General features: G+C 32.1%; 3 protein-coding genes across 3 annotated transcripts; 2 read left to right on the top strand and 1 right to left on the bottom strand.

The window, feature by feature from the left end:
* Positions 1-4,581: 4,581 nt before the first annotated feature.
* Positions 4,582-12,541, top strand: TRIADDRAFT_63632 (uncharacterized protein; the record flags this gene model as incomplete). Its single annotated transcript, XM_002109817.1, has 19 exons — positions 4,582-4,712; positions 4,926-5,075; positions 5,459-5,534; positions 5,723-5,804; positions 6,732-6,838; positions 7,074-7,157; positions 7,299-7,348; positions 7,963-8,116; positions 8,236-8,285; positions 8,516-8,636; positions 8,847-8,956; positions 9,204-9,270; positions 9,396-9,617; positions 9,890-9,957; positions 10,623-10,661; positions 10,852-11,001; positions 11,093-11,171; positions 11,750-11,795; positions 11,931-12,541. The coding sequence occupies 19 exons, from the start codon at positions 4,582-4,584 to the stop codon at positions 12,539-12,541; spliced, it is 2,397 nt and encodes a 798-aa protein (XP_002109853.1).
* A 2,005-nt stretch (positions 12,542-14,546) lies between these two features.
* Positions 14,547-16,485, bottom strand: TRIADDRAFT_13686 (uncharacterized protein; the record flags this gene model as incomplete). Its single annotated transcript, XM_002109247.1, has 4 exons — positions 14,547-14,984; positions 15,174-15,269; positions 15,548-15,650; positions 15,791-16,485. Coding segments are annotated over 4 exons (1,332 nt in total), but the record flags the coding sequence as incomplete, so codon positions are not given.
* A 1,060-nt stretch (positions 16,486-17,545) lies between these two features.
* On the top strand, positions 17,546-19,105 carry TRIADDRAFT_21640 (uncharacterized protein; the record flags this gene model as incomplete). The annotated part of the gene is made up of 2 exons (XM_002109816.1): positions 17,546-18,025; positions 18,623-19,105. The coding sequence occupies 2 exons, from the start codon at positions 17,546-17,548 to the stop codon at positions 19,103-19,105; spliced, it is 963 nt and encodes a 320-aa protein (XP_002109852.1).
* Positions 19,106-19,700: the final 595 nt, after the last annotated feature.

The following is a 19,700-nucleotide window of genomic DNA, read 5'->3' as shown; positions in this document are numbered from 1 at the left end:
AATGATTAATACCAGACCAAGCATTGATTCACTTTAGTTAAAATTTGACTATTGTAAGATATCTAATAGTTCATTCGTCTATAGCCATGGTAAAAGTACGTATTTGCAACTTCCCAGCGATGAAGCTGGCCTTTAATTTACAACATATCCATTCTGATAGATAGTTTTTTCCTTACAATTTTATAACAAGTAGCGGTACTCATATATCACCATACTGTATGTTAGATATAAGTTTTGATAAAGTAAAGTTATTGACCTATTATTAGGCTTAATTTTATGTCATTGTTGGTGTTAAACGGTAAAAATGTAAGCTATACCCTATGTTCTTGATTACAACCATTACTGTATCCATCTATATCCTTAACCAAATAGTTAATATTTACTAATTTAAGAAACTTTGAACGTGCTGACCATATAAAAAGAACGTGGAAGTTCGAATAGGGTACCCTAAGTAATACATTCGTACGATCTAGCGCAACAACACTGGTAATAAAAGTTACTTAATTATTATCATACATAAATACCGTAATGTTATTTTAGAGCGAAATAAAAACAGGAACAACTAGTTATAAGAGCCTTGTCACTAGTCTTCGAAATACTTTAAAGGCAAATTGTTGCAGCCCTAAATAATATTTTTACAAGGTACAGTAATAATTAATTGTATAAGAGCATACGGAGATATTTGTAAATTCACTAAATTGTAACTACTATATATCTTTTAGAGTTCATAGTATTGCATGTACCACTAATATCGTACCGCACATACACGTAGTGTACGCATATACTATAAGTTTTGGTGTATATCTGTAACTGTCGATTCCATCACCTGATTCATTATCTTAGTGTCTATGAGTAAAACGTTATCAACCTCTCCCGCTTCTGCCGAGAACTTCGCGCTCATTTCTGTCCGAATGAATAACTTGATTGCCTACGCTAAGATTCTAGGTTTATTTCCTTGATCTCACTGAAGGTCTACCTGTCATAGCTTCGTAAACATACCGAACTCCTTATATTACATACAGTACAAGAATAATTAATTGACCTAACTAACAATAATTATAATTATCAATCACCTTATAGTAGACACCTATCGAACAAAGTATCTCTGGCGATTTAGATAGTAATTATTTATTAAACTAATTAATCTAAATCCACAACCGGTGCGGTATAAGAGGATACGAAACTATAGCTGCATAGTGCCTAGGAACTAGCATGAGTATCATTTGATTTTGGATCGTATGATCTCATAGTGTACGGTAATAGCTTGCGTAATTATAATAATCTGAAATGATTTGCTTTCGAAAGTAATTCAACAGCACGTAATGGTCCATGGTATGAATATTCGTTTAATACTCTAGTGCAAAGACAATATGGCGCGGTACTTGATACCGTACATAAGTTTAATAAAGATATTGTCTAATTGTTAGTTCTCAAATAGTAATTAGCCAATAAAAGAAAGAACTCTTATCCAGTACAACCTTCTACGTCACTACCTTTGGTTTTAATGTTCAATCTGACAATAACCTTCTAATAAATATCGTTTACTTTAACCGTACTCCTTTTTTATTCTATTACAGATGAAAGGATGCTACCTACTATTGATTGTCCACAAAAATAAGTGACAGCGAAGGTGAGTTGTTTTCGATATAAAACTTGCATATTTTTAGCCTATATTCTAGATTGTAGTATATAAAGGGCTATATAGACAATAGCAGGCGTATCTCATATATGTATTACTATTATATTTTTTACGTAAGCGTCCTTCCGTGTCTGTATGTTAATTAGTATAGAAGCACCCAACCAATCAATATCAGTCAGTAATTCACAAAATGAAAACCACTTTCGAAAAATAATACTTTGATTATCACTTCCCGTAATCCACTGCATTAAACAGTCTTTGCGTCCATAAATTGGCTCCTCTAGACAATCATCGACATTTTAACTCATCAAAGTCATTAGAATACTTAAAAAGTAGTAGCTACAAAGAATCAAAATTTTCATAACAGCTAATCAAAGTACTTGTTATGGCAAGCAGCAGAAATCAGGAAGATTTAGAAGATGGTTTCGGTAACGTAAATTGTTTTATTTTAGAATAGTAATTAGCTAAGACATAATAATTTAGAAGCTTTAGTTATAATAAAAAATGTCGACTCTGAGAAAGTATTACCAACTAGATTTGTTTCCAATCGCGAATAAGTGAAGACTTCTATGTACAAAAAAATAGTTTTTCCACTTAAACATGATCATTTATTATTGTTAACTTAACAAGTTACGAAAAATTGATAAACACGATATAGTGATATTTTCACAAATTCATCACCAAATATCGAATAAAATTATATTAAAATACCGAGAAAAGCTTCGTAATCATCAAGAAAATCGTATACGGAGTACTTGTAACGTTATTTCAAGTATTGCAAGTTCAAATGTCGTTCCGCTAAGACTAAAACTTCATTTCTTAAACGTAAGCCCTGTCTTTATTTTTAGTTAGGGTACAATCTGATTTAATACAGCTATTGCAAAAATTACTTTAATAAGCAGAAACTAGCAAACATCAGTTCACTTCAATGGTAAATCGATTTCAGATTTACTTAGATTAATTAAGAAATGTATGTTTTAAACAGAATTATTGTACACAATGTTAAAATTAAAGAATGCTCATTGGGTTTTTGCTGCCCTACAGACTGAAAATTAAATTATAATAAACTGATTTTTTATTTCGCTGCTAATAGTAATACACGTAAGCATGATATTCATTTCTCAATACATATATAAAGGGCAAACTTCTATTAAGTTTCGTTTTTTGCAGCCGGAAAATAAGCTTCGTATTATTATAACTGATACGTGTATAGAGAAATAGTCACTAACTTTTATAAACTACGATGCTCTGTTAAATATTCTAAAATAATTAAGCCTTACTTTATCAAACACAGTACTTATATTACGTAATGATAGAGATGCTTATAATATTCTTGACACCATTTATCGATCATATTAAACCGAACGTAGGAGTATATCACTTTTAACACAGAATAAACAGTAGGACGAAGATTTAATTAATTCAGAAATTCTATCATACCTGTTTCGGATTTATGTATACAGTGTAATATATTTAGACTGTACTGTAACTATAATCTATTCTTAATATAGACCTTTCGTATAGCTCTTAAACATATTAAACATAGATATCTTTACAGCCTGTTTGCACCATATTCAAATTGGCTAGCTGTATTTACAACAGTTACTTATAGCACTTACAGTCTTTACCATTTCTACAATCATTTGCTATTACATAGTCTGTTTTGGTAAACGTTGTATCTAATTTTACAATCCTGTTCTCTGCATGTGTTCTATCTTAAAAGCTACAAATGCCACCGATTTCTACCTTAGAAATCATTAGTTGTACTAGCCACAGTATTAGTACTTTCACACGTTACTTGCGATAGCTTACATGCTCATCTACCATAACTACTAAGTTGTATCTTAGTTACTGTCTACAATAAAGTATCCACTTCCCTTGTGCAATTCCGTGAATCGCAACTAAGTTCACAGCCGCTGACTTTTCAAACCCTCTATCATATATGGGACTTTTTTGTGTTTTCACCTACTTAAAGTCTGATAGCAGTCATTAAATATTATATTGCGATAACCGCCACCGACATACATTGGCGGACAAGAAAATTTACTAGTAGCGACTTCATTGCGTCAGTTTTAGTTGTCAAGTCTCGTTCATAACAAAATAGTGAATCAAGATATTATCAATTTTGTTCTTAATCTCTATGATAATATAAAATCTTATTTATATGAGCAATCTATATCGCAATTTTGACTGAATTTAAATCATTGATTACAATAAAAAATTCAGAGTTGTAATTTGATGATTTAATTCTTTAGTGTCGGTGCAATGGTTTTAAACTGATATCTTTCAATCCTAGTATTTCATTTAAAACTATAATTTCTTACTATTAAACTATGAGGCAAAAATTCCTTCTAGCTTTGCTTCAATCCACAGAGCAAGACAACTACCAAATTTTTAATTTCCTGTAAGGCAAACATCACGTTGCAAAGCCTTACTGTTTGCTCGATGAAAACTACCTGTCGTTCTGTATTCGACTATAGCTATCGATATTTAAATTAGAAGTAGTAGTCAATAATTCAATTACTAAAATCCGTTCGGAATGTCAACTTGACGTTATTAGTTGAAAACTTTCCTAAAACTTATTAATGAAAGATTTACGAGATGTTCTCCATAGAGTTTGGTGTTACTTATCTTTACTATAAAAACGTTTCGTTAGAGTTAATTACCTCTTAGTCTTAGCTTTAATCTAGAAACTAGATTAGGGCTAGTTATGAATAAGGTGATACTAAGTTCGTAGGATAAGTAAGCGCTTGTATATCTTAATAAGGTTTGCAAAGTGTTGTTTAATATCTGCTGATGTATCACTTATATTCCTGAAGGACAGTAGCCCAGACTTAAAAAAGTGTTATAAATAGCGATACACTCATGCTATCAAGCACAGCTTAGATAGTAAAAATGTTAAACCATTACCATAATAACTATAACTTTAGTAATTCTACTTTATGATTATATTCAAAACTTTAACCCTCGTTCTAGATGACCGATACAGTGAGCAAGAAAGACAACTGCTAACTTTACAACCGGGATTCCTTATTAAAGCATTAAGAAGGCCCTATAGTGGCAACCTCGAAAGGTAAAAATATAAAAGTAAACCTGATTTTCTATAAAGGGCGTCAGATTTATTTGTTACATTTACGCGGTAACAAATTAGTGATTGATCGTCTTAAGTTTTTCTTTGATAAACTTTATAATTTAATTTTTATAAACAGGGCATTAAAATTTATAATGTACAGCATCTATTTCGAATTTTTGATTAAATAATGTTTACTTTAAATAATCGTTACAGCGTTGAGGAAGAATATATAAAACCAATCTTCCACTGGAATAGCCTCGATAGCAATGATTTGCTTTTGAAAAAGAAGGAATTGCAATACGAGATTATTAGTATAGTCAAAGAATTGCCATGGCCTTATGCTAAGAAAGAGGAATTATTAGAGTAAGTTGTATGACATCACTGGGTAATATCTTGATTGATTCATCCCTTTACTTATTACATTCCTATAATATAATCAATGAGAAATAGTTTTCACAATTAAAATGCGCCATTACAATATTTGATATTTTTTGATTGAATTCTATAGCTACGTTTCCCTTTTACTCGACTAAAAAACAAACAACAAACTTTTAATAATCTATACGAGTAACAACTAACATATATCGATAGATAGATAGGCCAACTAGTGAAAGAAAAATCAGATAAATGTAAAAGCCCTATCGATAATATTTAAACCATTCACTATAGCAATCGAAATCATAACTGTTTTAGTTTTCAATTCTCAATATAGTGACGGTAACTTTAAAATATGTTCTATTCACTAGATTACATAAATCTTATGTACAAAAGCAAACCGGTAGTACTTCCCGTAACTCAGCGAATTATCAATATTCCAGAGGGGTATGTAGAAATTTATGTTATCTTTACTCAAGAAAAAGAAAATATATACTGCAGATATCTGTTTATAATAATTAAAATTTTCTAGATGATAGAAAAGTTTATTTTTACCGTAACTCTGTAATTTTCCTTCATAAATGCCTTAAGCTGCGATGATTGCTTACGTCTATATTTTTATGTATACTTTGTAGTTGGGTAAGAAGCTTGTTCGATGGTTGGGAAACTTGCTCTTTGGGTACAAAATATGGCGCGAAAGGATTAAAGCTATAGAATGTAAGCTACGATACTTTCTATTTTTCTATATTGATTTTAATTCATTAAATTTTAGTACTTTATATATCAGTGTAGCTCAAAGCTGATGATACATGTAGATATTCGATCAAACCCGTTGAAGATACAGGATATCTAATCCATTCTATTGTCGACGCATACATTTCTCCAAAATATTTTTGATTGAATCACCTGATATAGTAGTTGTGGCTTATAACTCTAAATGTGGTTTCTAAAATATATAAAATGTTAGAACATATTAGAAGTAATGCAGCGCTTAATTATAAGGCATTTATTAAATCTTATCCTTAAAGTTAAAACATTAGCAACTAAAACCCAATTTCGCAAATTTCAATTCTAATCAGATCACATCGATTTGATGCTAATCTTGTACTGATAGTAGTCATGTAAATTACTATCACAAAGATACTTAATGTCCTCACTTTACGGTTACCTAACACTAGTTCATTTAACAGGGGCTAAATATTTTTTATAACCAGTCAGATTGGCTATTGTTACCACATTATGTTAATATTACTTTAGCTAATTGATGATCTCAACACAGTAACTACAATAACATTCGCTTTGGAACTACTCAAAGCAGTGTTTGTAATTCAAAATACAGCATATCACACTGCATAGTTAGTGAAAATGATATTCAGAGAAAATACTTATAATTGCTAATTTTATTAGAATTTTGAAATCTGCTTTTAGTCATTACAATAGATTAACATTAGGTGCTACAACAAGAAAATATAAACTGAATCTAGAAATATTCTATTCTATTCCATCAATCCATTCTCTGATATAAAATAAAATTAATGAAAGTGGCTAGCTGTCAAAAGACATTATAACTGGATTATACCATTATTTAGTAAGCTTTCGTAGCGATCAGCTAATGGCGATTTAATTTCTTCTGCTAATGTCTAGGTTTCTTTGGTTCTATTGTAGCCTCTTACTTTATATTCGTAAGAGGAGTGTTTTTACTTAACCTTGTACTTTCTCTCTTTTTTGTGGGATTTGTCGTTGTACCAAAGGTATTACTAAATCGTATTACGAACATGATCGTGTTATTCAAAAATTGCTAGCAGTGTCATTTCTTAGCCGATCTAATGCCTATATAGGGAGTTTTGCATAAAAATTTAGCCTGCTAATTTAATAAATATAAGGTTATGTTTATTGTTTCTTATAAGGACTTCAAACTAACTAGATCATATAATTACTTCCCACCAATATTGTGCTCAAAGTTCTAATTTATTTTTGAATTTGTAGCTGTATTTATTTAATACAACAGATACAACTATTCCTGCTGCTGCCCTTACAGATGATCGAATAGCGACTGTACTTAACTTTCAGGTAAGTTTACAATTTTAATATTCTATAGTTGGGCAAATCGCAACCCTAATTTAATAAACTTCAGATAAGTACTGCATGTAGATCACTGAAACCGTAAATACAGTAAAGTGTTAAGATATGCTATTTTAATTGCATTTTAAGTTTAATATCACTAAATTAAAGTTAATAAGATGTAATATATATGTTAGCAGGTACATAAATGATACTTAATTTGAAGAAATACTTCCAATTAGCATACTCTTGTTCTATAAAGCGTAGCTGTGACCATTATGAGCGGGAATTTATGACATCAGTGCCTACCTTACGAGAATACTGTAACGTCATAGACAATTCTTAGTAAACATATAGAAGTAACCTGCTGTATTGTTTTTTAGGGCCCTATTCGATATTCTATACTTTTTTTTGGCAATTACACTGCCTTTCCGCATAAAAATATTGAAAGATACAATTTGCCGCTGGCTTACTTCTTGACTACAACAGGAGCTTATATATTCAGCTACGCGTTTTTGTTAATAAGGTTTACCATTTATAAATTTTGATCCCTTAATATTGTTATTGAAAATATAGGAAATTTTGCTAACTAGTGATGCATTTAGTATTTAAAAAGAAGTATTTGATAGTTTTATGTTGTATATTTTCCACCTTAGTTTCCATTGTATTCTACTGCATCATAGACTACTAAATAATATAGCGATATACCGATTTACGCATTTACTGGTTGTTCATGGCTACAAGTACCGTCGTAGCAACATTACTATCTTTCATTTCGATTGTATCAAGTCTATTAAATCCAATTTACTTCTAGAATTGCACAAAGCCGAAAGAAGACGACAAAGATATCGATAGTTACCAGCACTAATTTCAATTTTATATGGAAATTGTGCACTAACTGGGATTTCTTAATTAATAACGAAGGCAATGCCATTTCAAAGAAACAGTCCCTTAGGACAGAATTTACGGTTAGTATCCCATTCAGATATTTTAAAATTACAGGCCTCGATCGTAATAATACGTAATCCATATGGAGTTACTACTTGCTTTACTAGCACTAAGTAATGTAAAAAATAAATCTACGCAGGAATTGCTTGGAGATTTACGAGATGTTCGAGAGAGCAAAAACTATGGAATGTAAGTACTGTAGTAGTACATATTCGAGTTATCAATTTTACACCGGTATTTTTGTTACACTACTAACTAATCTCTTGTCTTGGAAATCTCATACTGTACTATAGTTATATTGTCATATGCAATTCTGATCTTGATAGTTTCTGAATATTCATGCTGATCTATTGCGTAAATGTGCCTGTCTAAGAAATTTATAAACAATGAAAAATTAGATTCATAAAATATATCCGAAGGATTATTGCATGGTTATTGGTGATCATGACATGGCTAGGATGCGGAACACTTATTCTTTACACCCTAATTCAATACGAGTGCAACTTAAAAGATCATACCAATATAATCGTGAGATATTTGGTTAGTTACATAATTACTGCGGTTCAAAATAGCGAATGTTATATTTGAAATAATGACCTTCAATTGAGTGAGAGAAGAGCTGGTTGCAGTCATTGTTCTATAGCTTGTTAATCAGTCCCTTATTTTATATGTGTAATTATCTAAGTAATAGTCAATAGCAGTATTTAACCTTAATAAAGTTAAAAGTATGTCGAAATTTGTGATTTATAGGTATCCATCGTACTTGCTCTATGCAACGCTATTTCACCAGTACTATTCGATGTTTACTCTACCCTTGAGGATTATAAACAGCAAACAAAATTGAAACTGAAAATATTTCGGTAATTGAATGAAAGCCAATCATGTTCATTTATATGTATCGAACTAAATCTTTAATCTATGAATACCGGATAAAGTATGTATCGTAATTTGAGCTAGAATCATACCATGCATAAGATAGAAATTAATTTGGCTTACTGAAACTATTTCTTCATTTGTAAAATATCCGAAAGTAGATTTGCTTGCTTAGTTATTTACTCTTCAAATACGATAAAAAATTCATTCTAAACTTTTGTTTAATTGCTACAGGGTCATGATCATGTACTTGTTTAATCTAAGTGTATTGGTTATATCAATTGTTTCCGTAACTCCGCTGGTCAGTGTAAAAATTAGTCATAACTGTAGCATATATCAAATTTTTCAAAGCAGTTACAAGTGGATATTAAAAATAGATCGTATGTAATTAGTAATATGGTTCCACTTTATATTTTGTATCGCTAGTCAAATTCCATTCAGCTTACAAATTTCTTTGCACCGGGAGAGGTATGCCGCTTAGCATCTGGCAGCCAAAACATTGGAAAGTGTTGGGAAAGTACAGTTGGTCAAGAGTTGTTTAAAGTTTCAACTATCGATCTAATTAGCGTTATTAGTGGGGTATTAATTGGTGACTTTGTGAGAGCCGGACTAGTTCGATGTTTACCAGCTTGCCGAACAAAAAAAGAGGTCCGTATTTTAAATCGTAGTTAATTTCGTTTACGTTTCCTGTAAATATGCTGTATTTAATTGAGTTTTGAATTCGCTTCGGTACTCGAATTATTATTAAGAATAATTTCATATATAAAGTAAATTGCGGTACTATCATTGTATCAATCGATTTTCTTGCGAGTTTATCTTTGCTTAAGTTAGTAGTAAACAAAATCAGTTACTTTACACCAAAAATTGAATTTTTATCGTTTTCTAGCAGTGCTAATTACTTTAATTTTAACATCAATTAGCCTCCTTATCCGACTTTTACTGTGGCTCAAAGCATTTTACAAATCGTTTATTCGCAAGGCTTAACTTGGTAAGAGCAACAACTTAGATCCGAATAAATACCTAGCTTTTCTTTCGTAAATATGTATTTATTTAACTGTATTTGATGCTACTTCACATTGCTATATTACTAATACTCGATTGGAGTTTGATGCCGTAACAAATACTTATAATTGCCTTATTAAAAGAAAGCTGAATATTTGCAAGTTCTAACTTAACCAAATATTATGATTTATCGAAATCTATTTTGTAATTATTGTGTTATTTTTGTTTTTGCAATCGGATCAGGCTTGGAATGTTTTTTTCACCTTTTTTACCCATCCTAGCTCTATTTAAAAATTTGGTGATATTCTACTTAAAAGGCTGGTCGGTTATGACATGTACCGTATTGCCAAATACAGTATTTACAGCTACAAGCACTCTGGGCACATATTACTTAATCAGTCTCTTGATGTTATTTATCACTACAATTTTCTATGGTATTATCATTTCCAAGTATGTAAATTATTTCGATTAATATTCTAAGTTATAGATTGTCTTTGGTAGAATTGTACATACTGTACAACCATTATTACTTCATGTAAACACATTCTGTTATCCGTATTTTATTACAAGATATGAAATATTGTCATTGATAATACAGGCTCACGGGTTATTCCATCATTTTAATTCTATTTTACAATGTTGCTGGTATAGCTTTGCCTTATCACCGGATTGTGGGCCATTTCAAGTGTAGTAAGTCTTATATATTCACTTTTTTCTTTCTCTATGAGATATCGGTATTTGTTACGATAAATTGAATAAGAAATGAAACGCTGTACAAAGCATGTCGTAGAACTACGTTCAGAAACATATTTTCGGTGCACTTAGATCCTTAGGAAATATTTCTAATCAGTAATTTTTATGTCTATATTTCATATAATAGCTTAACTAACACCAATATAACTGGAAATGCGACCGCTTTGAACCTAATCGTAGATAAATACATTAGGAGTCCTGATAGCGGGGCCTTGACCTTTATTTTTGAACAGATAACAAGCGCCCATGTTATCATTCCTGTTATTATCTTATTATGGTAAGCTTGATACAATATCGAGTAATAATCGTAAAATGCTTCATTATATTTATAACTGGCGTGGTATATTATATCTTGCTTCATCGTTTAGCTTGGCCATAGCATATTTTAAAAGCCTATCAACTAATTATAAGGACCTGAGTAATGATCTACGGGTTGAATTATATCAAGTAAGGCTTTTAAAAACCAATTCTAAGATAGACCTAAATAATATCTAAACTGCTAAATCTAAAAGGATACTGGACCGTGAATACTACCTTAACTTGATAGAAATTAAAGATTAATATGAGATAAATGCATCCTTCAACTATTTCAATATTAAATACCATAGTCTGTCATGGATTAACGCACAATACATTAGGTTCAATCTATAATATAAATTGAGTCTAGTTGTCGTACTACAAGTCATTATGTAACTTCATCTTAAACGAAACAGTAAACGCTTGATCGCGTTCACGCCTAAGCTAATAGCAATTACTGTATGACGATGATCATAATCATTAGCAACAGTTCGAGCTGTTTACACATCATGATCATCACATAACGTTCACAATAATAATATGGTACGTAAAATGTACTTAATCTCTATAAACATGCACTATATTTTAACAAACAACAAATCCCACTAGATTTTAATAGTTAATTAGTGGATATGACTAGTATAATTTCCGTATTTCCGGTATTAATGAACGTAAAATGAGTACCTCGCGAAAATTAAATGGTTGTTTTAATTTTTATTTGGTTATAGGCGAAAGATACAATGAAGCGTCTACTACCTTACATATCTGCAGGGGGTAAGAGAATGAATATTTGACTTCATACTTTTCTGATGTGCATGTCTCCCGTATTATAATTGATTGTGATCGGAGAATCAAAGTATCAAATATTCGAATATTTTAATTCGAAACTAAAGATTCTATGCTTTATAGTAGCTGGTCAAGCGACTTCTGCTAGCCGCTCGTCAGGTCTAGTGCAAAGATCTAGTGTATACAATCGGAAGAAAAATCAATTTAGCACTCCTGCAGCTAGAAATCCGTCAAAATCGGAAATCCGAACAGTTGCAATGGTGGAAAAAGCAGCTCAGTCTTCGCCAGAATCTCCTACCTCAAGCCAGTCAAATGTTCAAGGACCAAAACAGATTCAGCAAAGAGCCACGAAAGTATCTACAGCTTCGCCACCAGCTAATAGCGAAAAGAAAGTACAAGCTCAACAGCCTACTACGAAATCTCCTCAAGCCTCTCAATCTACCAGCGAACAAATGTCCCCTTCAAACGTCGCCGACTCTCAAGTTGTTGGTAAGACTGCTGAAACGCAAAGAGTAGGACAACCCATTCAGTCTTCGAGATCTAATACACCGTCTTCTTCGGGAAGTGATGCTGTTACAGCGCCCACTACCAAGATTAAGGTTAATTTAAATGATATTATGCGTCGTTTGCAAGACAATCCAAAGTCTGTTTCTGATCAAGAAAAACAAGAACTATTATCTGCTATGCCGCCGAATAAACGAGCTGTGGTTGAACAATGCTTGGCAAAAATATAATAAGACCATGTCATAAATGCACTTTATAATTTTGCTACCCTATTTCCTGTTCTTGTAATAGATTTATCATTCTAACACTGATACGGTATCTTTCACAATTTAGAATTCATATATTGCTTTTCTACTAATAAATACAAGAATGAGTACGAAGGTGTCTACAATGTATTTAAATGATTGTTGCTTGATAAAAGCTTGGTCTGTGATTATCATTATAGATGTACGAGCATCTTTTTCTTTTTTAATCGTCAGAAATTTTTTTGTAATATGTTTATTTATTTATAATAAAATGATTAATTGTATATTTAAACTAAGTACCGAACGCACATAAGGCTAAAATAATCACTTTTGGTAGTTTTTTTCTAAATACAATCAAGTAAGATAGTTCACTAAGTAATGTAGAAAACATTGATTCTATCTTGATGTTGATGTTTTCTTAATAACTTTTAACACTAGGCTAATGATTACCTTGGGTTAGGAGACTTGTGTATTTACTAAGTTAGTCTTAGTTGTTATTAAAGATATTTTTTCTTATTATTACTGCTAGCGAGCAGATCGAGCGAATTTTAAGTAACGACCTTATCAAAAGCTACTTCGAAATATTTATCTCAGCCACCTTATCAGTATACGTCTATACTCGATTAAAATTGTTTTCTTGTGTTTATCCCTACAGTACAAGCAAAGTAAATGCAGCCATTACAATTAATAGCAAGTATGTGTACTGTGATTAAATTATGTTGGAACATAAAACAATTAAGGCATATACATTTTCTAAGTTGCAGTATTTTAAGATATCATTAGTTAGCAGATATTTTAATTAATGCCTTAAAATGTAGTACGATTTACAACCAGATTTATCAGTAACAGCCGCGCTATGAGCTTCTATTAACCGTTGTAATGTCATTTGTGGTCTCATTTAAGGTGAAAGGGCAAATTTATTCAGTCATAATATCATTCACTAATCACGGAATGTCTATGAAGAATGGTTATTTAGCTTCAGGATATAATTATAGTATGGTAACAGAAAAATGTTTTCAATTAATTTTTACAGACTTTATGCATCTATTTAACGGCACGTATCAAATAATCACATTAGTGAACGCGACTATCATCATTAGTACGCACTACTTTATTTGCTTATATTTAACAAATATTCACAAATATTCCGTGTTACTCAAAGGATGAAAAGTTATTCACAAACATGACACATTAATTCCGAATATTCACATATCTAGGCGCGTTGCATAAATTACAGTACTGTACATAATTTAAAATTTTTTAAGTAATTACTTCAATTTTTAGATTTAGATTCACTTGAAGATAATGGATGCAAATCATTCTATTTAGAAATCTACGACTAGCGCCATGTTTACATACGCATATGTACAAGTTGAGAAGATAGTAAATACTTCGTTTCATACAGCAATATCTTAGGAGTTAATGTCAGCCCAATGTACTGTACGTAAAACTATATTACAATCCAATTGGAAGATTTTATACTTAATTTAAGTAACAAAGGCTTATATTAATTTTTGATGTAATAGTAAACTTCCAGTTAGATAACATCAATTAATCGATAACGAAGATATAGAATAATATGCTATAATAAAATAAAACCTATCTCAATTCCATCATAACTTAACAACTAGAAAGTATTATTCAAATTCATCATCCATCAATGTAGAAGTAGGACCATGGGAATATCTTCTCTCTGAAAATTTTGCCCTTAGCTTATCCGCTTCTAAACTCTTCATCATGCTACGACATACATCCTTGGTAAATTTATCATCCTGTAATAAAGGTTACCATACATTTAGATGAATGTGACTACTGATTTGGGTAGCAACCAAGATTATAGTTTGATACTCTAAGCACTAATGATGTACACTACTAACATGTAACTTAAATTAGTGTTTATTAATGCTTGGATGTAATATAGCAATTACGGTATGTCCCAAACTTAACTATATCTATTACTTACAAGTCCTTTTGAAATGACATAGTCCAGTATAATAGAAACATTGGATGATGCCATTCTTCTGTAATTGAACCACAGCAACCGTAGCATATGTTTGGTACAATCGACATTTTCACATTGCAGAAAAAATTCTTCGAATACTGTCTGATAAAATTCATCATTTCCGTGTTCTTCCAGAAATGATATTACCAGTTGATAAATAAATAGATGCAAAAAGATGTTATCGGATATATCAGGAGTTCTAAAAGCGGGCGCTACCTTTGGTAGCAAGAGGCTTAGATCGCTCAGGTTATGTTTATTACACAAATGTAATATAAGCTCGCAAGCAATCCGACGTGCAATAGGATTTTCATGAATATACGAAGAGAAAAAGTCTAAGTCTATGTTTGGAGGACATATACCATTATTTTTCAGAGAGTGAATTAACAGCATAATTGTCGGTATAAATCGCAGCACAATAACATTATCCTATAATAGATTAGTAAAATTTCATAATTTAGATTGTGCCACATAATCTACTCTGTTAATATCTGCAGAAATAACTGCGGCCAACTTGTATGCGATATATCTCATTTATATGATTATTGATACTATTTTAGATAGCCATTTCAATGCATATTTTAATTCATTTAACTATCTCTTTTGCTTAAGCCTTACAATATCAATTTCGGCAAAATCTTGCCGATGTATCATTTGCGAAGCGTTGAGTCCAAGCGATAAAAGTCTAAGTAGCGAGTGCAATAACGGAACATCCTATAAAGCAGTGGATGTGAGCAAAGTAATTAGTAGACATACATCTTCATCATATAACGTATCAATAGGGATACTCAATGGTCATGCAATTTAGCTTTATACAGGCAAATAAGAACTAATAAATTTGATCATCACTACCACAAGAGCATGCGTGATAGCAACCAGTACAAAATAATTACTTTACAGAATTGTAAGGCTGAACGAACGGCAGTTACTTACTTTATCTACAAATAAACCCATAAGCTAACTACTGTTGGTTATTGATATGGTAAACTCACCCTTGGTAGCAATTCTTGGTCATAAAGTAGCTGAATACTCCTGAATATAGTCCCAGTCAAAGCATGGATAACAAATGGGTCCGCTAAAATAATAGCAAAGTCGCTGAAAGCATAGAATGAATGCAATTTTCCATTACTTAGCAATTAATTATATAAATCAGCCTCAATTGCAACTATATTAGGCATTTGGAAGTATTATTCATTATTAACATGGAGATGATAAGTCATTCATTCAAATTTTACCCCAATATTTGCTTGCCACTTTCCTTTGTAGCTTCTTCCATTAATGCAATTAATTCATTACAACGTTTACTATCAACCAGGCCATCACGTAGGCAAGCATCCAAACACCATACAAATTTATAGCATGGATCAAGGGATAATATCTCTCTAACATCATTATCGTGTAGTTTCATCAAAATTTCCAAGCGTAAGGTACAATAATGCTCAATTGCATTTCTAAAATAGAGCGTTCTCAGAATCTGTAAGGTGGTGTTATATAATTTCACTGATCTACCAATCAATTCTACTATTTTTTGTAATACTTCATTCTGGCGACGTTTTCGAGGTGCTTTATTGAAGAAATGCTGCTGCTTATCGAAATTCAAGGAAAACATGAAGTCTTCGGTGCTTCGAAGGTAGGTGTCAATTAAGGGATTAATTTCGAGAGCAAAGAGTTTGAGGTTATTCTGCCAGACCTGTCGTCGGACTTCGATTGGCAATATTTGAAGTAAATCTTGATTGTCTTCTAACAAAGTTAGATAATTTTGTGGCAAACTTGGCAAACGCTTCATGATTTCGATACATACTGGTCTGATCGATTTTATATGGATGGAAGGGAAAGTTACCGCAAGTAATTGTTGCAACTTTTCCGGATTGCTTTTCTCCACTTCTTCAGTCAACCTCTTTCGCAAAGCATCAATCAAAGATCGATGCAATTCTAGCCTAGGTACTCCTAGTAAGTCTAATAACGGAACGCAACAACGGAATTCTTCACTAACTTTAACATTATTTTCCTTTTGGAAGTTTTCTATGATGGTTAGTGGATTATCTGCATTCGCAAATTGTATTCTTAAGTAACGTTGACCTTGCTTGCCATCGAGTGGCTCCATGTTTGCTCCCAAAAAAGACTGTTACTGTTAGTACAGTATGTGCTCGTCTGACAATAGTTAGTACAGTACAGTACAGTACAGTATACAGTACTGTAGTAAAGTGTACAGTACAGTACTGTACAGTACAGTACTGTAGACCGTTCCGATTTTTGACTGTACACTCAGTGTACTGTACAGTACAGTACAGTACTGTACAGTGTACAGTACAGTGCTTCAGATTAGCCCATCGTAGAACAATGTACTGTAGCACTTACAACTGTACTGTACTGTACTGTACTGTACTGTACTGTCGATTTGTAGATGGGTAAAAGTCGATTTAGTTTTAGTACAGTCAAGAAGTGGAGGTCTTGATGGTGGTGTTTAGCTAACTTAGTTTTACCATCATTGAACATCAATCGTTGCACTTACAACTGTACTGTGCTGTACTGTACTGTATTGTACTGTCGATTTGCAGATGGCTAAAAGTCGATTTAGTTTTAGTACAGTCAAGAAGTGGAGGTCTTGATGGTGGTGGTTAGCTAACTTAGTTTTACCATTATTGAACATCAATCGTTGTAAAGGAGGGTTCCCATTGTAAGAAATTTCAATTTTAACAGCTTTTACTATCAAGAAAATGGAAGCGATCGACGTACTGTACTGTCCATTACAGTACAGCATAGCACATACAGTATATTGTACTGTAGTACCGTCATGAGAAGACAATTGTCTTTGTACTGTAGTTAGCAGGTAACCGTGATATCTTCATTTATAAAATACCCTATTACCCTACTTTACGGCATCCATTTTGGTTAATAGTTCATTAGAATTATTATTATTAATATTGCAATTTACTGCTAACCATAATCTAATTTACAGTAGTTGTCAATTGCTTCGAGAGTCTTGAATTATGGCCACAAACTCAACGCTATTTTCACCTCGTGTTATTAGCTTAGTTGTGTTAACATTGCAGACTACTATATTTGTTTTAATTTTACGTTACTCTAGAACTAGTCAAGCTGGAGCAACGCGTTATCTATCATCAACAGCAGTTCTATTAGCTGAAATTGTCAAGATTATTATTAATATGTTTATGATACACTATAATAATAACTTTAATTTCTCCAAATCGATTTCAAACATTAGACGAGAAATTTTGTCAAAGCCATTAGATACTCTTAAAGTATCGGTACCGGCGTTATTATACACTGTCCAGAACAATTTACTATTTTTAGCCTTATCAAATTTAGACGCTGCAACTTATCAAGTAACCTATCAGTTAAAGATATTAGCAACCGCGATATTTTCTGTTATCTTGATGGGGAAAAAATTGAATCCTTTAAAATGGTTTGCTTTAGTGCAGCTCACATGTGGAATAGCTTTAGTTCAGGTAATTTGATAACTTAATGTTGTATATGTATGGATATTGAATTGCCACTGTATCATCAAGCACTACTTGAGTTAGTATTCGTATGATAAAATTATAGTATAAATACATTCTATGCTGAATAAAATTGAGATTTATTCCTAAAGTTAAACTGGACCATCTACGTAAACAAGGAATCGTCATTTCATGCTCTACAACTGCGTTTGATGTAGAAATCACTCGTGCTTATACATTACCATAGCTTCTCAGACTCTGGTGAATTACTCTGTACTGTGTTAAAAGGAAATCTATTTTGCAGTACGATATCGCCTGACAACCTGTAAGAGCTGACAATGTAGTTGATAGGGATCAAGTTGATTGTAAATTGGGCTACAGTACTGAAAAAGTGGAAATGAGATTGAAGATTGATTCGCTTCCAACATTTGTAACGAATAGCCTTCCTACTGTACGCTACTGTACACTGCATACAGTTGTGCTTCAGATTTACTATAGCTTTGAAAGATAAAATAATGAATGATGTACTAATTAATTACTGATTTACTAAGTATGAGTATGTCAAAGAAATCATCTCAACCTCATTTCTTGTATGAACAACTGTAGTTAGCAACTAATGGCCAATCGTCTAAATCAACGTCAAATGCTCAAGGATCTCCTACTATTGGATTGATTGCAGTTTTATGCGCTTGTTTAACTAGCGGATTCTCAGGAGTTTACTTTGAAATGATCTTAAAAGGTTCCGCAGTCTCGCTATGGATGAGAAATTTACAACTTGGTGGATTCTCTATTCTATGCAGTTCCCTCGGCATTCTTTTTAATGATTGGCATATTATTAGAGCGAAAGGCTTCTTCTACGGTTATAACTATCTAACCTGGATTGTGGTAATATTACAAGCAGTAGGTGGTTTAATTGTTGCTAATGTTGTTAAGTACGCTGATAATATCTTAAAGGGTTTTGCTGCGGCGGTATCGATCTTATTGATGGGCTACATCTCGTGGATTTGGCTGCAAGATTTTACACCAACGACCAATTTTTTCGTTGGTACTGGTTTCGTTATTACTTCAACATACCTGTATAGTCTTTAATTTGGTTATAGGGACGTCACCGCTGCTGTTGTAACTACGTAATCTTTTTCTTACTTCCTATAAATGAATCTGAAGCCCTTTTAAAAAGTTGCGAGCTTGTAGCCTTCGCTGGTCTGTAATAGCAATTGAAATTGATACTATAATTTATCTATTACTGTACACGGTTATGTGATGATCTAATGTCTTTAAAAATTTTCTAAATTTTACACATACTACTGTAGTAATCTGTAAAGTTATTTACCAATAATTTACTGCAATTTGCTCCATTATCAGTTCTATGATACTGTATGATTTCTAATGAATGAACCCATGAGAATAGTTGATCAATACAAGTTAATTGAAACGGGAACTCATTAGAGTTAAATTAATAATCATTTGTTAAGGGTATTATTAGTGGCATATTGAATTAATTCACTAGGACAAATTGATATTGACACTTCATCAAATTAAAATTAAAATTATTACAAAATTTACAAATTGATAAACAAGATCCAACCGCATCAATTTATTATTCTGTTGTTTCCCTACAAGATGATACTAAGTTCGATAGGAATACCACAGACGAAATTACCCAAATTGGGGTAATAGCTTATTG

The sequence above is a fragment of the Trichoplax adhaerens genome, genomic scaffold (assembly GCF_000150275.1).
Source record: "Trichoplax adhaerens TRIADscaffold_2 genomic scaffold, whole genome shotgun sequence".
Lineage (NCBI taxonomy): Eukaryota > Metazoa > Placozoa > Uniplacotomia > Trichoplacea > Trichoplacidae > Trichoplax > Trichoplax adhaerens.
This window is presented reverse-complemented; position numbering and strand designations above follow the sequence as displayed.